Below are 20,090 nucleotides of genomic sequence, written 5' to 3'. Positions count from 1 at the left end.
ATAGAGAGGTTTGCCAAGGAGTTTCAGAGAGGCTCAAGAATTTGCAGCTTTACACACTGGCAAAGGCAGGCTAAGGATGAGGGCTGAAAACAGGGAGATTGGCCAAAATTCTGTATAGGTTGCTATAGGAGGACCCCAGGTTCCTGCTCTAACTCCATATAACCAACCCACAGGAGATTTAGTCTCTGGAGAAACTGAATCAGAGAGCTTCTGAACATGGGTGCATCAGGCACTTGATATCAAAATTAACAAGAAGGAAATGGATATGGTAGGGAAAATCTATGTTTTTTTTCAGAGTTAAGAAAAGATACTGCATCTATAAAATAAGAATAATGTGTTTTTGTTTTACTTCAATAAACATTTTATTGAGGTATATTGTAAGTGTTACTATATTATAAATTTTATATATATGTAGAAACATGCAGAACATAAGTGTACAACTTGAGGTCTTACCACAAAGTGAACACATTTCTGTAACCACCACCCAGACCAAGCATTACAAGCATCCTACAAGCCTGCTTATGTCTCCTCCCAATCATCACTTTCTCCCTTCTCCTAAGAGGTAACCTCTATACTGGCTTCTAACAGATTAATATTACCTATCTTTTACATTTATAGAAATGGAGTCACATAGTACATATTTCATGTATACTTTCTTGTACTAAACACTGTTTGTGAGATTCACTTATGTTGTGGCACATAACAGTAATTTTCTGATTTTCAGTATTGTATAGTATGCTATTGAATGGATATACCTTATTTTATTTATTCATTTTCAGCTGTTATGAATAATGGTGTTAGAAGCATTCTTCTATTCTCTTGGGGCATGCATGTAGGCATTTATCTCAGAGCAGAATGAATGCATACTTCAGCATTCTTAATTTCAGTTACTTTATTTTTTGATTCTAGAATTTGCATTTGATTCTTTTTTGTGGTTTCCATTCATAAGATGGAGTTCTACATCTTGTTAACAAATTTGTCAAATATGTTAATCAAAGTTACTTTAAAGCATTTAGCTCACAACTCCAATATTTGGATCTATATGTAGGCCTAGTTCTGTTATCTGTTTATTTTTCCCTTGGTCTTGTCTCTTGGTATGCCTAATAAGTTTTGAGTGAATGATGGACATTGGGTATCAAAAACTTAGGAAATATTTTGAGGCTCTAGATGGTGTTTTCTTCCTCTGAAGATATAAAACCAAAAAATAAGAGAAATAAGTGCAAAAGACTGAAAATAGGATGGAAATGCTAACAATATTAGGTATTAGTCCAGGGAGTTCACCATCAGAGTAAAAGGATTCCAGAAAGAGAGACTAGAAGAAACAGAAATGTAAGATTTCCCAAAATTCAAGGACAGATAATTTTAGATTGACATAGCTCATCACATGCCAGAACAACTAATGAAAAAGACTCACCACTGTGAAATTTTAGAACAGGAAAGATAAAGAGAAGATCCTTTAAGCTTCCACAATTGAAAAAAAATACAATTTATGTACAAAGGATTGGGAATAAGAATGTTATCTAACTTCTTAATAGCAACATTAGATGATACAAGACCTTGAAACTCTACCTTTAAAAATCTAAGGAAAAATTGTTATCAACCTAAAGTTCTGTATACATCCAGTCTATCAATCAAATGATGCAGAATGAAGATACAAGGCCTCAAAAACTTATTTACGTCGTTTCTCAGAAAATATCTCGAAGATATTCTCCACAAAAATGAATGAGTAGGTGAAGAAAAAGAAGTATATAGGAATCAAGAAACAGAAAATTTCATCCAGGAGAAAAGCAAAGAGAGAATCTGCTCCAAAAAAGTCTTAATAGCAAATACATGGAATCAACCCAAATGCCCATCAGTGATAGAATGGATAAAGAAAATGTGGTACACATATACCAGGGAATAATACTATGCAGCCATAAAAAGGAATGAGATCATGTCCTTGGCAGGGACGTGGATGAAGCTGGAAGCCATCATCCTCAGCAAACTAACACAGGAACAGAAAACCAAACACAGCATGTTCTCACTCATAAGTGGGAGCTGAACAATGAAAACATGGATGCAGGGAGGGGAATGCCACACTGGGGCCTATTGGGGAGTAGGGGACAAGAGGAGGGAGAACTTCAGGAAAAATAGCTAATACATGCTGGGCTTAATACTTAGGTAATGAGTTGATAGATGCAACCAGCCACCATGGCACATGTTTACCTATGTAACAAATCTACACATCCTGTACATGTACCCCAGAACTTTAAATTAAATTAAGTTTAATTTAATTTAAAACAAAAAAGTAAAGTCTTTAAGAAAAAAAAGCAAAGGGATTTCTAGAATTAAGCTCAAAAGAATTCAAAGGATGACTCTTGGACAGCACATCTATAGGCAGACTGTCCAGAGTTTAGCAGAAAAATGGAAACTTTCAGGAGAAAAGTCTCCAGGAAAAAAATGTATCACATAGAGTATGATGTGTTTGAACATGAAGAATAAAATTGATTGTGATGTTGTAGTGCTAATGGAGGATTTAGAAATAATTAATGTTAGAAATGTTGAAAACCTGCAACAAAACAAAACAATAATCAACATCAAGGAAAACAAAAAGTTGTACAAGAGAAGAAATATCGTAATATATCATGTAGTTCAGATGTGCACAACTTTTTTTTAAGTAGACTTTTTTTTTTTTTTAGCAGTTTTAGGCTCACAGCAAAATGAAGCGGACAGTATAGAGTTTTCATCATGTCCCTTGTCCCCACACACGTGCAGCCTTCCCCACTGTGAACATGCATACCAGAATGGTACATATGTTACAATTGATGAACCTACATTGAGACATCATTATCATCCAAAGTCTATAGTTTACATTAGAATTCATTATTGGTACTATACGTTCTTTGGGTTCTTGCAAATATGTAAAGACCTGTGTCTAGTACTATAGTATACAGAATAGGTTCACTGCCCTAAAGGTCTTCTGTGCTGCAGCTATTTCTTTATTTCTTCCCCCAACCCCTGGCAACCACTCATCTTTTAAAATTGCCTCCCTAATATTCCTTCTCCAGAATGTCATAGTTAAAATTATATAGTATGTAGCCTTTTCAGATTGGTTTCTTTCACTTAGTAATATGCATTTAAGGTTCCTCCATGTCTGTTAATAGCATCATAGCTCAATTCTTTTTAGCATTGGATAATATTCCATTGTATACATGTACCACAGTTTATTCATCCATTCACCTATTGAAAGACATCTTCATTGCTTCCAGGCTTTTGCAATCATGAATAAAGCTGTTATAAACATTTTTGTGTAGGTTTTTTTGTGGACACACTTTTCAACTCATTTGGATATACCAAGGAATGTGACTGCTGGATTGTGTGGTAACAGCCTGTTTAGTTTTGTAAGAAACTTGCAAGCTGTCTTCCAAAGTGGCTGTACTAGATTGCATTTCCCCCAGCAGTGAATACGAGTTCCTGTTACTCCACATTCTCACCAGCATTTGGTGGTGTCACTGTTTTGGATATTTCACCATTCTATTATGTGTGTAGTATAAACTTTTTAGTATGATCTCAGTAATGTAAAACACTGAATAAGAATTTATCCAAAAATTATGAAAAATCATATTAGAAGGATGAGAGGAGGGAAGGAAAATGGGGTGGTGTCTTAAGAATGGTGAATCCTCTGTTTTTCAAAATTGAAGTCAGAGGTATTATCCAAAACTGATAGGTGAAAAAATGTCAGTACAAGGCTACTATTTATAAGTATGGAAATAAACACTGGAAGATTTAGAAGATGTAACTGAAAGGCTTGAAAATACTTACCTCTGCATTGCAAGACTTTGGGACAAGGGAGATGTAAGGGCAGCCTTAGGTGAAAGGGTAACAGTGATTTTTTTCTTATAATTTTGTAGTATCACTGGAGCTTTTAAATAATATAGATGTATTATTATGTTTAAAAATTGATTTTATTAAAAGTGAATGGATAATCCGTAAGGGAGTCTAAGAACAAGCATTGGTGTGATTTCTTTCAGGTGTTTGGAAGGCCTGACAAGAAACCTTATGAATGTAGCCTCTCAGATTGCCTGAAATGTTCTGAATAGACATGGGGAAGCACACTGTGGTTCAAAGTGCTGTGGCATATAACCCTGTATTCCTTTCATCTTAGCTGCCAGTACTTCACCTTATACACACCCTATCTTTATGCTTCAGCTTCCTCATCAGTAAAATGAGGATAATACTTATTCCTTGATTAGGTAAAACGTTATTATTGTATTTCCAGTGCAAACAAAGTGTGTAAACCAAGTACATCTTAGAAAAGTTAAGTTGATATTGTAGAGCCTAAGACATGACTTAATGTTCCCACACAGTCCATTGCTGTGATCCTGCAGCAACTTTGGTGGTTTTGTGTGAGTTCTGAACATCTCTGAGCTTTGCTTTCTCATTGATTACTATAAGGTTATTGTAGAGATCCAATTAAATACAAAAGTGGATGTGTATAAATGATAATGCAGTGTACAGATGTTAAACATTTATCTGTCTTCTATTCACCAGACACTAGGATGATGGAGCCCCTGCTTCCCTGCTCAGGGTCTGGCAAGAAACCTTACATGTAATAGTAGATTAAATCCCAATGGTAACTTCCCTGATGGGCTTACTTAGCAGTAAGAGGAGAGTCTAGAGCACTCGCCCCTTACTTGAGAGAGCCGTTTCGTGAGGCACTTGGATTTCACAGACCTGTCAAGTTAAGAAAACCTTGACTACCATAGGTTGCTGACATATGAATTTGTCAAATTGGAAGATTAAAACACACAAACAAGAAAAACTACAGTTATTCTGATTGTTTCATTAAATGAAAGGACATTTACACAGACACACACACACACACTCACACACGAGGCACAAAGTAAGAAGGTCTTAATTTAGGAATGGAGGCTGACATTTTCACCATAGACTAGTGAAAATGACTTCATGGATTAGTATCTGTCCATAGCCACTCTTTGGGAGATACTGATCTAGGAAATTAACTTTCCAAACTTCATTTTGTTTTTTGTTTTTGTTTTTAAGACAGGGTCTCACTCCATTGCCCAGGCTGTAGTGCAGTGGCGTGATCATGGCTCACTGCAGCCTCAGCCTCCCTGCAGACAGCCTCAAGCTGTCCTCCCACCTCAGCCTCCTGATTAGCTGGGACTACAGGTGTGTACCACCTGCCTAGCTAATTTTTTCTATTTTGGGTAGAGATAGGGCGTCACTATGTTGCCTAGCCTGGTCTTGAATTCCTAGGCCCAAATGATCCCTCCTTGACCTCCCAAAGTGCTGGGATTACAAGGTGTGAGCCACTGCACCTAGCCCTATACTGCATCTTGAGGGAAAAGTATTAATAATTATTTTCCAACCAATGCAAATAGGAAAATGAGTAGAAAAAGCATTTCAGGCAGAGAAAAGGGCATATATATATAAAGTCATGGCATCATGAAAGGATCTCGTATGCTCAAGGAACAAGTTCAGTATTGTGGCAGGGTGGAAGGTATAATACAATATTGCAACACTAGGCTGCATATTTAGGATGACATAAAGATGTAGAGCTCAGTTCCTGTCCTCTGAGTTCTGTGTGTAATTATAGACATTAGAAAAGTTAATACAAGAGTTCGTTATGAAGACAATTACACATAAAAGGACAAAGGATAACATAGTATAGAACAAATTGAGTGTCCTTGGTCAAGGAGGTGGGCAGTAGAAGTGATGCAATGATTGTGATAACGATGATGATAGTGGAGATGATGATGATGATGATTGTGGTGATGATTACAGCATTACTTCTTGATGTGACCTAGGCAGAGTTCTAAACACTGATAGATATGAACTTATTTAATGTTCATAACAACTCTGTGAGATGGGTGTTGCCATTATCCCCATTTTATATATAGGAAAACTGAGGCATGGGGAGGTCAAGTAATGTGCACAATGTCACACAATTCTTCAGTAGTACAGCCAGTACTTGAACCTTGCAGTAGGGTTCCTAGCTCATATTCCTAGTTATTTGAGTGTACTGTTTCTCATGTGCTGGTAGAAGAGAGATAAATTTAAAAAGGTAAGATACAAGAGATGCCATGGAGTAAGAATGCCAAGATTTGGTGACTGGCTGTGTTGAGGGTGTCTATATTGCAATAAGTAACAGATATCTTTTTGTCTTTATTCTGCAAAGACTGATTAGTCTGTGTTGAGAACTTTATCATAGGAAACTTTTTAACCTATTTCTTAAATTCCACACTGGGATTTCATTTAAAAATATTGTATTAAGTGCTTACTTGAGCTCAGTACTTTATTGTCCTTGGATTGTTTAAACTGCTATCATTTCAGTCTAGAACTTCTGAAACTCAGCCAAGTTAGGAGATTTTGCCTAATTCCTTTCTATTGTCTCTTTACACGGTGAGATATAATAGAAAGTGAATTTTTTGGAACCTTGCTTCAAGCAATTAATCAGCTTTCACTTTTCCAGAGAAATGACTTTTGCTGGACAAGTAGTAAAGCATACTGATTTGATTTACTTTATTACTTTTATGACTCTTGAGAAGACATGAACTGGCATTTTTAGGCATTTGTATGACTGAATTATTGATTAACTCATATTATTTTTCTGTGTTTAAAATAAAAACCAGAATGGATATGTAGATAGATAAGAGAAAGAGGAGAAAAACAAGGAGAGAAGAACAAGCAATGATAATATCTGTGTAGATTGTTAAGTAAAAGGAAGACAGAGGAGAGAAATGAGAAGAGAGAAGATCAAGTTATGATCTGTGAAGCAAGATATGCTACACCAATGAGGATGATACAGGTCTCCTGACTCCCCAGTTCAGGGCTCTTTCTCAAATATTCTGTGCTCTATGTTCTGTGTATTCTGTGTTCAGAAATGTGAGAGGAGAAAAATTAAAGGTATGATTTCACACTAAGAGCCCCTGGAAGGCATAGACCCTGTATTTTCATGTTTTTGTCTCTAGCAAAAGACCTGGCACTGGTAACTTACCATAAATGTTTGATTAACTAATGAATTAAAAATTGGCTATTTATTTAACTATTCATCCATTCACTCTCTCTGTTCAATAAAACCTTTATTGAGTGTCAAGCAATGTGAAGAAAATTTGTTCCTTCAAAGGCCATGGAGAATCTAGAAACACTGACATCTAGCCTTAATAGACTCACTGAACAAGGAGGGGCTTTAGAGATGCTCTAATCCAATGTCTTAATTAGACAGATAAAGAAAAGAAGTCCCATGGAAGTGAGGCATTTTGTGCTGCAGTCACACAAGATGGAATTCAAGACCAGGCCTCTGACTGTTCTTTCCTCAACAGTGCACAAGTTTACCTCCACCAATAATCAGAATGATTTTGTGGTTTTAGTATATATTATTAGTTGTAATAATATTTGTTATTCTTATGTTGGGTGTTTCCTCACCTCTGTTTCCATCTCCAAATCAGGTGAATGCACATCATACCCAAATCTCATTAGTTTAAGGCTGTATTTCTATACCTTCCTGTAGTGGTGTTGAACTCAAAATGCCCTTTCCTAGCAAATCCCCTCAGGACAAGAAAGGGGGTGTGGTCTTAGTATAACAGAGGTGCCCAGCAGCCAATAGTAGAACCCACAAAAATGGGTCATGAATATCTGTATATCAACTCACAATTATTCTGATTAAAATATCTACTATATTTTAAAATTAAACATTTATAAAATATTATTTATAATAGAACCGCATCTCTCAGAAACCCTAAAAATAACAATTCCATTTACAATAGCATCCAAAATAATTAACTACCTAGGAATAAATGTAATGAAGAAGGAGAAAGTACACTGAAAACTACAAAACATTCCTGCAAGAAATTAAAGAAGACCTAAATACATAGACATCTCACATGCATGGATTGGAAGACTTAATATTGTTAAGATGTCAGTATTACCCAAAGCAATCTACAGATTCAATGCAGTTTCTTTTTTTTTTTTTTTTTTTTTTTTTTTTTTGAGACGGAGTCTCGCTCTGTCGCCCAGGCTGGAGTGCCATGGCCGGATCTCAGCTCACTGCAAGCTCCGCCTCCCGGGTTTACGCCATTCTCTCACCTCAGCCTCCCGAGTAGCTGGGACTACAGGCGCCCGCCATCTCGCCCGGCTAATTTTTTGTATATTTTAGTAGAGACGGGGTTTCACCGTGTTAGCCAGGATGGTCTCGATCTCCTGACCTCGTGATCCGCCCGTCTCGGCCTCCCAAAGTGCTGGGATTACAGGCTTGAGCCACCGCGCCCGGCCTCAATGCAGTTTCTCTAGAAATTCCAGTGGCCTTTTTTGCAGAAATGGAAAAGCTGATCTGAAATTCATGTAGAATAGCAAGGGAACCCAAATAGCCAAAACAATCTTGAAAATAAAGATCAAAGTTGAAGGATTCACACTTCCCAATTGCAAAACTTACTGCAAAGCTACAGTAACCAAAACAATTTGGCTTTGGAATAAGAATTGACATATAGACCAACTGAATAGAACTGGGTCCAGAAACAAACTGATATGGTTTGGCTGTGTCCCCACCCAAATCTCATCTTAAATTGTAGTTCTCGTAATCCCCATGTGTTGTGGGAGAGACCTGGAGAGAGGTAATTGAATCATGGCTGCAGTTACCCTCGTGCTGTTCTTGTGATAGTGAGCTCTCATGAGATCTGATTGTTTTACAAGGGGCTTTCACCTCGTTGGTCAGCACTTCTCTCTCCTGCTGCTTTATGAAGAAGGACATGTTTGCTTCCCCTTCTGCCATGACTGTAAGTTTCCTGAGGCCTTGCCAGCCATACAGAACTGTGAGTCAATTAAACCTCTTTCCTTTATAAATTACGAAGTCTTGGATATTTCTTCATAGCAGCCTGAGAAGGAACTAATACACAAACCATACATTTGATTTCAAAATGGGCTATAAGACCATTTAATAGAGGGAGAATAGTCTCTTCAGCAAATGATTCTGTATATCCACATGCAAAATAATGAGTTGGACTCCTACCACATATCATATACAAAAATTAACTAAAAATGTTTCCATGACGTAAATATAAGAGCTGAAACTGTAAAACTCTTAGGGAAAAAGAGAGGTAAATCTTCATGACCTTGCATTGTCAATAGTATTAGATATGACACCAAAAGCACAGCAACAAAGTTTTTAAAAATAGATAAACTGGACTTCATCAAAATGTAAAACTTTTGTGTATCAAAGAACACTATCAAGAAAGGGAAGAGACAACCTACAGCATGTGAGAAGATATTTGCAAATTGTATATCTGATACGATATGTGTCCTGGTTTATATATGAATACATAGAGAGAAAACATTCTAGTATATTCTAGTACCAAGAATATAGTCAGTCCATCCTCCATATCTGCAGATTCCCCATTCACAGATTTTCAACCAAGTGCACATGAAAAATATTCAGGAAAAAAAAATAAAAATAACAATATAACAATAAAAGTAATAGAAATAAACAGTATGTATAACTATTCCATAGCATTTTCATTGTATTAGGTATTGTAGGTAATATAGAGACGATTTAAGGTATATTGGAAGATGTGCATAGATTATATGTAAATACTAAACTGTTTTATATAAGGGACTTGAGCATCTGCAGATTTTGGTATCCACGTAGAGTCCTAGGAACCAATCCTTTGTGGATACCAATGGGATGACTGTATAAAGAACTCTTAAAACTCAACAACAAAAAGACAAACAACTCAATTTAAAAATAGTCAAAGGACTTGAATAGACATTTCTTCAAATAAGATATCCAAATGGTAGACAAACACATGAAAATATGCTCAATATCATTAGCCATTAGGGAAATGCAAGTTCAAATCACAGTGAGGTACCACTTAATACCCACTAGGATGGGAATAAGTGTTGGCAAGGTTGTAGAGAAATTGGAATCCCTGTACATTACTGGTAGGAATACAAAATGGTTCACCCACTGTGGGGAAACACTGTGGCAGTTCCCCAGCAAGTGAAATGTAGAATTACCATATAACCCTACAGTTCCATTCCCAGGTATATACCCAAAAGAATGGAAAACACATATTCAAGCAAGTACATGTACATACATGCTCATAGCAGCACAATTCACAGTAGCCAAAATGTGAAAACATCCCAAGTGCTCATCAACAAATGAATGGATTAAAAAATGATGTTGTTTGTATTACAGTGGAATAGCACTCAGCCATTTGTATGTATTGCAGTGGAATGACATTCAGCCATAAGAAGGAATGCAGTACTGACACATGCTACAATGTAGAGGAACCTCCAAAACATGCTCAGTGAAAGCAGCTAGACAAAAAAAGGTCACATAATGTATGATTCCACTTTTATGGAATATCCAGAATAGGCAAATCCACAGAGACAGAACACAGATCTCTGGCTGCTAGGGACTGGGGACTTGAGAGATTGGGGAGAAACTACTTAATGGGTAAGGGGTTTTATTTTGGAGTGACAGAAATGTCTGAAAGTAGATAGAGGTGGTAGTTACACAACATTGTGAATGTACTAAGTGCCATTGAATAGTTCACTTTGAAATGGTCGGTTTTCTGTTAATGTGAATTTCTCTTCAATAAAGCATTTTAAAAAAAAGTTCTGAAGGCATGATTCATTCAGGATAGCCAAGTTTTAGGTGTAGCCCAGGTTTATTTACTCCTTCAGATATCAAAACCTTTTGTTATTAAAAAAATCACTTAGTAAGATGTAGTGCTTTTTTGTAATGAAATAATTTACATAACACTTATGTAGCACTTGCTGTATACCAGGCACTATTCTTATCCACTCATTACATTAATCATTACTTAAACCTCATTTAATCATCACAATAGCCCTTTGAGGTAAGTTCTATTTTTGTGTCCTTGATTTACAGATAAGGAGAGCAGGGTACATACAACAAGGTAAAGTTATTGTGCCAAGGTCACACAGCTAATAAGTGGTTGAGCCAGAATATGAACCCAGGATGCCTTGCCCCAGAGCCTGTGCTATAATATACTGCTTCTTAATATTTTCCAGCATTGTATAGCAAACTCAGAGAAAATCTGATAGTTACATGGCAAACGAATGAGTGAATGAACAAAAAATGAACACACTTTATAGCAATATTTTGGCAGAGAACTTTGTGTTTTATACTTGGCCCTCACTGGTGTTTCAGAGAGGTGAAATTCCATATAACTAAAGCACTGTGCTAGGCACTGCAGGCTATAACCAAATAAATAAGATGAATGTAGATGAGTCTGAGACCAACGAACTATTACAAAATTAGTCATTATTTAAACTACATTAATTAGAAGGAGGTGTATACCAAAACTGATCTGTAAATCTCACTCCTTACAAGCCTTAATAAAATGGGGATGATGATTTTTAATGCATACAGTGCTGTACATGTGTGTTAAAAATGATAACTTAATTCTTACAGCTAGTTAAGATCCTCATCAAATATATTAAACACCTACAGAATGGATCATTTTATGATGGCTTTATGGCCAAAGAAAGGGGAACAAGGTTACAAAGTCACTCAAACATTCCAATAATACACTACCTCATATTGGGAGCAAAGACATCAAAAAACCCACCATCTGGTGGTGCTTGGATGCTGCATGAGCTGTCAGCTTCTCATAGCCTTCTCTTTCATGTGCCATTTAGCCATTCTCAACTGGCCATTCCAGCCAACATTATGTGCTTTCAGATTTGTTAGCAAAAGCAGTTTAGATTCAGCTATGTCCTTATCTAGATGTTAATCAGGCAGTCTGTATATTTCCATACACAGTCCCTTCCAGAAGATAGAACACATCTGAAAGAACAATGCAGACAGGCCCTGGTCCCTTAATATCTGATTGATTTGTTATTTGCCATCTGGGAGAAAGTTGTAGTATCCAAATAAAATGTGTATGGAGTACTTTTCAGGATATAGCTGAACAAAGACTAACCAAAGGAAAAAAGGGAAAACATAGCAGCTGCATTTAATCTAGTCCAGCCAGTTATTAAGGGGCTTTTGTCCATAAGGGGATTACTTTGCATCCCCTTTAAACCAGGTGCTGTACTAAATATATCATTAGGATTCTCGCATCATTCACTTCCAGGCTGGCAATCCTTTGGCAGAACTTTATCTCAGTTCCTAGAATGCACCAGAGTCCTTCTGCCTTCACAGTCTTCGATGATCTATTCCTTTCACCTCACTGATCACTCCCACCCATTTTATCAGGCTGCCTTCTACTTATCTTATGACTCAGCTTAAATGTCTCTTTTTCACACAAGACTTTCCCTGACACCTTATGCTATTAGATTCCCCCATTATGCTATTTCTTCACCTTGAACTTTTCCTTCAGAGTACTTAGCAAAATTTTAATTAAAGAATTATCTGTGGGGAGAGAGGGCCAGGATGGCTGATTAGAAGCAGCTGTTGTCTGTGGCGCTCATGGAGAGGAATGAAAGTGGCAAGTGAATTCAGCACCCTCAACTGAAATATCCAGGTTCTCACATTGCTGACTAGTCAAACAGCTTGACCCACAGAGAATGAAAAAAAGCAGGGTGGGGTGATGGCCCACCCAGGAGTGGCATGAAGCCAAAGGTACCCCCACCCCAGCCAAGGGAAGCGGTGAGTGATTGTGCAGTCCTGCCCAGGAAACCACACACCTCCCGCGGATGTTTGCAACCAGCAGATTAGGAGATCCCCTCATAAGTCCATGCCACCCAGGGTATTGGGTCCAATACACAGAACTCTGTGGAGTCCCAGCAGAGCAGCCACTCAGGCACACACAGAGACCCAGGAGTTTTGCATACTCCACCCCTGGGATTCTCAGCAAGGTGGGAGATCCATCCCTAGGAAGGGAACTGAATCCAGGGAGCCAAGCAGATGTTCTGCAGGCCCCACTTCCACAGTGCCTCACAAATTAAGACCTACTGGCTTGGAATTCCAGCCAGCCAGCAGCAACAGGCGTGAGTCTGCCTGAGAAGGACTGAGTTCCCAGCGAGAGGGGCAGCCACCATCTCTATGGTTTGGGCAACTCAGCCGTTCCAACCTGTCAGCTCTGGAGAGTCCAGACGGTCTGGACAAAGAAGGGTCCCCCACAATGCAGCACAGCTGCACTACCAGAAAGCAGCCAGACTGCTTTTTTAAGTGGGTCCCTGATCCTGTTGCTTCTAACTGGATAAGACCTCCCAACAGGGGTCTCCAGCCTCCTCCTACAGGTGCAGTTCAGGCTGGCAACATGTCAGTACCCCCTGGGATAGAGATTCCAGAGGAAGGAGCAGGCTGGTATTTTTGCTGTTTCATGGCCTTCACTGGTGATACCTTGGTATGGGAAAAGCTGAGGCAACTAGGGTCTGGAGCGGACCTCAGAAAAGCACAGCAGCCCTATGGAAGAATAGCCTGACTGTTAAAAACAAAGAGAAAACAACAACAATAACGTAAACAAAAAGGACCCCACAAAAATCCAACTCAAAGATGAGCAATCTCAAAGATCAAAGGTAGATAAATCCACAAAGATGAGAAAAAATCAACGCAAAAACACTGAAAACTGAAAAAGCCAGAGTTCCTAGTTTCCTCCACATGACAACAACAGCTCTCCAGAATGGCACAAAATGGGGCTGAGGCTGAGATGACTAAACTAACAGAAGTAGGCTTCAGAAGGTGGGTAATAATGAACTTCGCTGAGCTAAAGGAGCATGTTGTAACCCAATGCAAAGAAGCTAAGAATCATGATAAAACAATACAGGAGCTGATAGCCAAAATAGCCAGTTTAAGGAGGAACATAACTGAACTGATGGAGCTGAAAAACACAACATGAGAACTTCACCATGCAATCACAAAATTGCAGGCCAGGTACAGTGGCTCACACCTATAATCTCAGCACTTTGGGAAGCCGAAGCATGTGGATCACTTGAGCTCAGGAGTTTGAAACCAGACTGGCCAACATAGTGAAACCCTGTCTCTACTAAACATACAAAAATTAATCAGACATAGTGATGCACTTATGTAGTTCCAGTTACTTGGGAGGCTAAGGCAGGAGAATCACTTGAACCTGGGAGGCAGAGGTTACTGTGAGATGAGATCACACCACTGCACTGCAGCCTGGGCGACAAAGTGAGACACTGTCTGAAAAAGAAAAAAAAAAAGTAACAGAATAGACCAAGTGGAGGAAAGAATCTCAGAGCTTGAAGACTATCTCTCTGAAATAAGAAAGGCAGACAAGAATAGAGAAAAAAAAAAGGAATGAAAAAAACCTCCAAGAAATATGGGGATTATGGAAAGAGACTGAACTTACAACTGACTGAGGTACCTGAAAGAGACTGGGAGATGGAACCAACTTGGAAAACATACTTCAAGATATCATCCAGGAGAACTTCCCCAACCTAATAAGCCAGGCCAACATTCAAATTCAGGAAATGCAGAGAACCCCAATAAGATACTCCATGAAACAATCAACACCAGGGCACATAATCATCAGATTCTCCAAGGTCAAAATGAAAGAGAAAATGTTAAGGGCAGTCAGAGGGCAAGGCCAGTTCACCTACAAAGGGAAGCCCATCAGACTAACAGCAGACCTCACAGCAGAAACCCTACAAGTCAGAAGAGACTGGGGAACAAAGTCAACATTCTTAAGAAAAGAATTTCCAACCCAGAATTTCATATCTGGCCAAACTAAGCTTCATAAGTGAAAAGAAATAAGATACTTTTCAGACAAGCAAATGCTGAGGGAATTCATCACCACGAGATCTGCCTCACAAGCACTTCTGAAGGAAACACTAAATATGGAAAGGAAAGACCATTACCAGCCACTACAAAAAACACACTGAAGTACCTGTGTATCTGAAGTACACAGACCAGTGACACTGTGAAGCAATCACATAAACAAATCTGCAAAATAATCAGCTATCATCATAATGACAGGATCAAATTCCCATATAACAATACTAACCTTAAATTTAAATGGACTTTGTGTCCCAAATAAAAGACACAATGGCAAGCTGGATAATGAGTCAAGATTCGTGGTATGCTGCCTTCAAGAGACCTATCTCATGTGCAAAGACACTCACACATAGGCTTAAAATAAAGGAATGGAGGAAAATTTACCAAGCAAATGGAAAACAGAAAAAAGCAGGGGTTGCAATCCTAGTTTCTGACAAAACAGACTTTAAACCAACAAATATCGAAAAAGACAAAGAAAGGCATTATGTAGTGATAAAGGGTTCAATTCAAGAAGTGCTAACTATCCCAAATATATATGCACCCAATACAGGAGCATGCAGATTCATAAAGCAAGTTCTTAGAGACTTTCAAAGAGACTTAGACTCCCATACAATAATAATGGGAGACTTTAACACCCTGCTGACAATATTAGACAGATCATCAAAGCAAAAAATTCACAAAGATATTTAGGACCTGAACCCACCTCTGGATCAAGTGGACCTGATAGATATCTACAGAACTCTCCACCCAAAAACAACAGCATATACCTTCTTCTCATCCCCACATGACACTCACTCTAAAATTGATCACATAAATCTGAAGTAAAACACTCCTCAGCAAATGCAGAAGAACTGAAATCATAACAAACAGTCCCTCAGACAACAGCACAACCAAATTAGAATTCAAGATTAAGAAATTCAGTCAAAACTACACAACTACATGGAAATTGAACAACCAGCTCCTGAGTTACTCTTGGGTAAATAATGGAATTAAGGCAGAAATCAGGAAGTTTTTTGAAACTAATGAGAACAAAGAGACAATGTAGCAGAATTTCTGGGATGCAGCTAAAGCACTGTTAAAAGGGGAATTTATAACACTAAATGCCCACATCAAAAAGCTAGAAAGATCACAAGTTAACAAGCTAAATCACAGTGAAAAGAACTAGAGAAACAAGAGCAAACAAACCCGGAAGCTAGCAGGAGACAAGAAATAACCAAGATCAGAGCTGAACTGAAGGAGATAGATACACAAAATACCCTTCAAAAAATCAACGAATCCAGAAGCTGGTTTCTTGAAAAAAATTAATAAAGTAGATAGACCACTAGCTAGAGTAATAAAGATGAAAAGAGAAGTGAATCAAATAAACATGAGCAGAAATGATAACCACTGACCCCACAGAAATACAAACAACCATCAGAGAATACTATAAACATCTATGCACATAAACTTGAAAATCTAGTAGAAATGGATAAATTCATGGACACATACACCCTCCCGAGAGTGAACCAGGAAGAAACTGAGTCCCTGAATAGACCAATAATGAGTTCTGAAATTGAAGCAGTGATACGGTTTGGCTGTGTCCCCATCCAAATCTCATCTTGAATTCCCACATGTTGTGGGAGGGACCTGGTAGGAGGTAATTGAATCATGGGGGCAAGTTGTTCTTGTGCTGTTCTTGTAACAGCGAATAAGTCTCACAAGATCTGATGGTTTTAAAAGGGGGAGTTTCCCTAGACAAATTATTCTTGCCTGCTGCCATCCATGTAAGATGTCACTTGTTCCTCCTTGCCTTCCACCATGATTTTGAGGCCTCCCCAGCCATGTGGAAATGTGAGTTCCCCATTAAGCCTCTTTCTTTTGTAAATTGCCCAGTCTCGGGTATTTCTTTATCAGTAGCATGAAAACAGCCTAATACAGTACATTGGTACTAATAGAGTTGGGGCACTGCTGAAAAGATACCTGAAAATGTGGAAGCAACTTTGGAACTAACAGGAATGCCTAGAAGAAGAAACGAAAATGTGGGAAAGTTTAGAGCTTGCTAAACACTTGTTGAATGGCTTTAACCAAAATGCTGATAGTGATATGAACAACAAAGTCCAGGCTGAGGTGGTCTCAGAAGGAAATGAGGAACTTGGGAACTGGAGCAAAGCTGACTTTTGTTATGTTTTAGCAAAGAGACTGGTGGCATTTCGCCCATGCCCTAGAGATTTGTGGAACTTTGACCTTGAGAGAGATGATTTAGGGTATCTGGCAGAAGAAATTTCTAAGCAGCAAAGCATTAAAGAGGTGACTTGGGTGCTGTTAAAGGCATTCAGTTTTAAAAGGGAAGCAGAACATGAAAGTTCTGAAAAGTTGCAGCCTGACAATGCGATAGAAAAGAAAATCCCATTTTCTGAGGAGAAATTCAAGCCAGCTGGCTGCAGAAATTTGCATAAGTGATGAGGAGCCGAATGTTAGCCCCTAAGACAATGGGGAATATGTCTCTAGGGCATATCAGAGATCTTCTTGGAAGCCCCTCCCATCACAGGCCCTAAGGCCTAGGAGGAAAAAGTGGTTTCATGGGCCAGGACCAGAGTCGCCATGTTGTGTGCAGCCTAGGAACTTGGTGCACTGTGACCCGGCTACTTCAGCCATGGCTACAAGGGGCCAACATAGAGCTTGGGCCGTGGCTTCAGAAGGTGCAAGCCCAAAGCCATGGCAGCTTCCACACAGTGTTGAGCCTGCAAGTGCACAGAGGTCAAGAATTGAGGTTTGGGAACCTCCGCCTTGATTTCAGAGGATATATGGAAATGCCTAGATGCCCAGGCACAAGTTTGTTGCAGGGGCAGGGCCCTCATGAGAACCTCTGCTAGGGCAGTGCAGAAGGGAAGTGTGGGATTGGAGCCACCACACAGACTCCCTACTGGAGCACCACCCAGTGGAGCTGTAAGAAGAGGGCTACCATCCTCCAAAACCACAGAATGGTAGATCCACCAACAACTTGCACTGTGTGCCTGGAAAACTCGCAGACAACAACAGCCCATGAAAGCATCTAGGATGGGGACTATGCCCTGCAGAGCCACAGGGCCGGAGCTGCCAAAGGCCATGGGAACACACCTCTTGCATCAGTGTGTCCTGAATGTGAGACGTGGAGTCAAAGGAGATCATTTTGGATCTTTGAGATTTGACTGCCCTGCTGGATTTTGGACTTGCATGGGGCCTGTAGCTTCTTTGTTTTGGCCAATTTCTCTCATTTGGAATGGCTGTTTTTACTCAGTACCTGTACCCCTGTTGTATCTAGAAAATAACTAACTTGCTTTTGATTTTACAGGCTCATAGGCAGAAGGGACTTGCCTTGTCTCAGAAGAGACTTTGGACTGTGGTCTTTTTGAGTTAATGCTGAAATGAGTTAAGACTTTGGGGGATTGTTGGGAAGGCATAATTGGTTTTGAAATGTGAGAACATGAGATTCGGGAGGGGCCAAGGGGGGAATGATATGGTTTCACTGTGTCCCTACCCAGATCTCATCTTGAATTCCCACGTGTTGTGGGAGGGACTCAGTAGGAGGTAATTGCATCATGGGGGCAGGTACTTCCTATGCTGTTCTCATGATAGCAAATAAGTCTCATGAGATCTGATCATTTTAAAAGGGGGAGTTTCCCTGCACAAGCTTTTTTTGCCTGCTGCTATCTTTGTAAGAGATGACTTGCTCCTTTTCCTTCCACCATGATTGTGAGGCCTCTCTAGCCATGTGGAGCTGTGAGTTCTCCATTAAACCTCTTTCTTTTGTAAATTGCCAAGCCTCAGGTATGTCTTTATCAGCAGCATGAAAACAGACTAATGCAGGCTCTAATAAACAGCCTACCAGCCAAAAAAAAAAAAAAAAAAAGCCCAGGAACAGACGGATTCACACCTAGATTCTGCCAGAGGTTTAAAAAAAAGCTGGTACCATTTCTAATAAAACTATTCCAAACCATTGAAAATAAGGGACTCCTCCCTAACTCGTTCTATGAGGCCATGATTCTGATACCAAAACCTGGCAGATATACAACAAAAAAAGAAAACTTAAGGCCAATATCCTTGATGAACATTGATGCAAAAATCTTCACAAAAATATTGGCAAACCAAATCCAGCAGCTTACCAAAAAGCTTGTCTGCCACAATCAAATTGGCTTTATCCCCAGTATGCAAGATTAGTTCAACATACACAAATCAATAAATGTCATTCATCACATACACAGAACCAAAGACAAAAACCACATGATTATCTTAATAGGTGCAGAAAAGTCGTTTGGTAAAATTCAACATTCCTTCATATTAAAAACTCTCAATAAACTACGTATTGAAGAAACACACCTCAAAATAATAAGAACTATATATGACAAACCCACAGCCAGTATCATACTGAATGGGCAAAAGCTGAAAGCATTCCCCTTGGAAACCAGCCCAAGACAAGAATGCCCTCTCTCACCACTCCTATGCCACGTAATATTGGAAGTTCTGGCCAGGGCAATCAGACAAGAGAAAAAAAGGAGTATTCAAATAGGAAGAGAGGAAGTCAAATTATCTTTTTGCAGATGACATGATCCTATATCTAGAAAACTGCATCATCTCAGCCCAAAGCTTTTTAAGCTGATAAGCAACTTCTGCAAAATCTCAGGATACAAAATCAACATGCAAACATTGCTAGCATTCCTATACACCAACAACAGGCAAGCAGAGAGCCAAATCATGAATGAACTCCCATTCACAACTGGCACAAAAAGAATAAAATATCTGGGAATACAACTAACAAGGGAATTGAAGGACCTCTTCAAGGAGGACTACATTCCACTCTCAGAGAAATCAGATAGGACACAAACAAATGGAAAAACATTCCATGCTCGTGGATAGGAAGAATCAATACCATGAAAATGGCCATACTGCCCAAAGTAATTTATAGATTCAATGCTATTCCCATTAAATTGCCATTGACATTCTTCGCAGAATTAGAAAGAAACTACTTTAAAATTCGTATGGAACCAAAAAAGAGCCTGTATAGCCAAGACAATCTTAAGCAAAAAGAACAAAGCTGGAGGCATCACACTATCCAACTTCAATCTATGCTTCAAGTCTACAATAACCAAAAGAGCATGGTACTGGTACAAAAACAGGCACATAGACCAATGGAAGAGAATAGAGAGCCTAGAAATAAGGCCACACATCTACAGCCATCTGATCTTCAACAAAGCTGACAAAATCAATGAATGGGGGAAAGACTGCCTATTCAATAAATGGTGCTGGGATAACTGGTTAGCCATATGCATGAGATTGAAGCTGGACTCCTTTCTTACACCATATACAAAAATCAACTCAAGATGGATTAAAGACTTAAATGTAAAACCCAAAACTTAAAACCCTA

General features: G+C 38.9%; 1 protein-coding gene and 1 long non-coding RNA gene across 7 annotated transcripts in view; one reads left to right on the top strand and one right to left on the bottom strand.

Moving 5' to 3' along the window:
• CFAP20DC (CFAP20 domain containing) overlaps positions 1–20,090 on the top strand; it is a 320,674-nt gene that overhangs the window by 156,974 nt on the left and 143,610 nt on the right. The window contains exon 2 of one of the 6 annotated variants that reach the window (XM_033210296.1): positions 4,011–4,106. The exons of the other annotated variants lie outside the window; for them this stretch is intronic. Coding sequence (XP_033066187.1) covers positions 4,082–4,106 — 25 coding nt within the window. The 5' untranslated portion in view covers positions 4,011–4,081. The remainder of the gene's footprint in view (positions 1–4,010; positions 4,107–20,090) is intronic. 6 annotated transcript variants of the gene reach the window in all.
• LOC117083070 overlaps positions 1–20,090 on the bottom strand; it is a 220,275-nt gene that overhangs the window by 127,266 nt on the left and 72,919 nt on the right. The window lies entirely within an intron of this gene.

Source organism: Trachypithecus francoisi, unplaced genomic scaffold, assembly GCF_009764315.1.
Source record: "Trachypithecus francoisi isolate TF-2019V2 unplaced genomic scaffold, Tfra_2.0 Lachesis_group0, whole genome shotgun sequence".
Classification (NCBI taxonomy): Eukaryota; Metazoa; Chordata; class Mammalia; order Primates; family Cercopithecidae; genus Trachypithecus; species Trachypithecus francoisi.
This window is presented reverse-complemented; position numbering and strand designations above follow the sequence as displayed.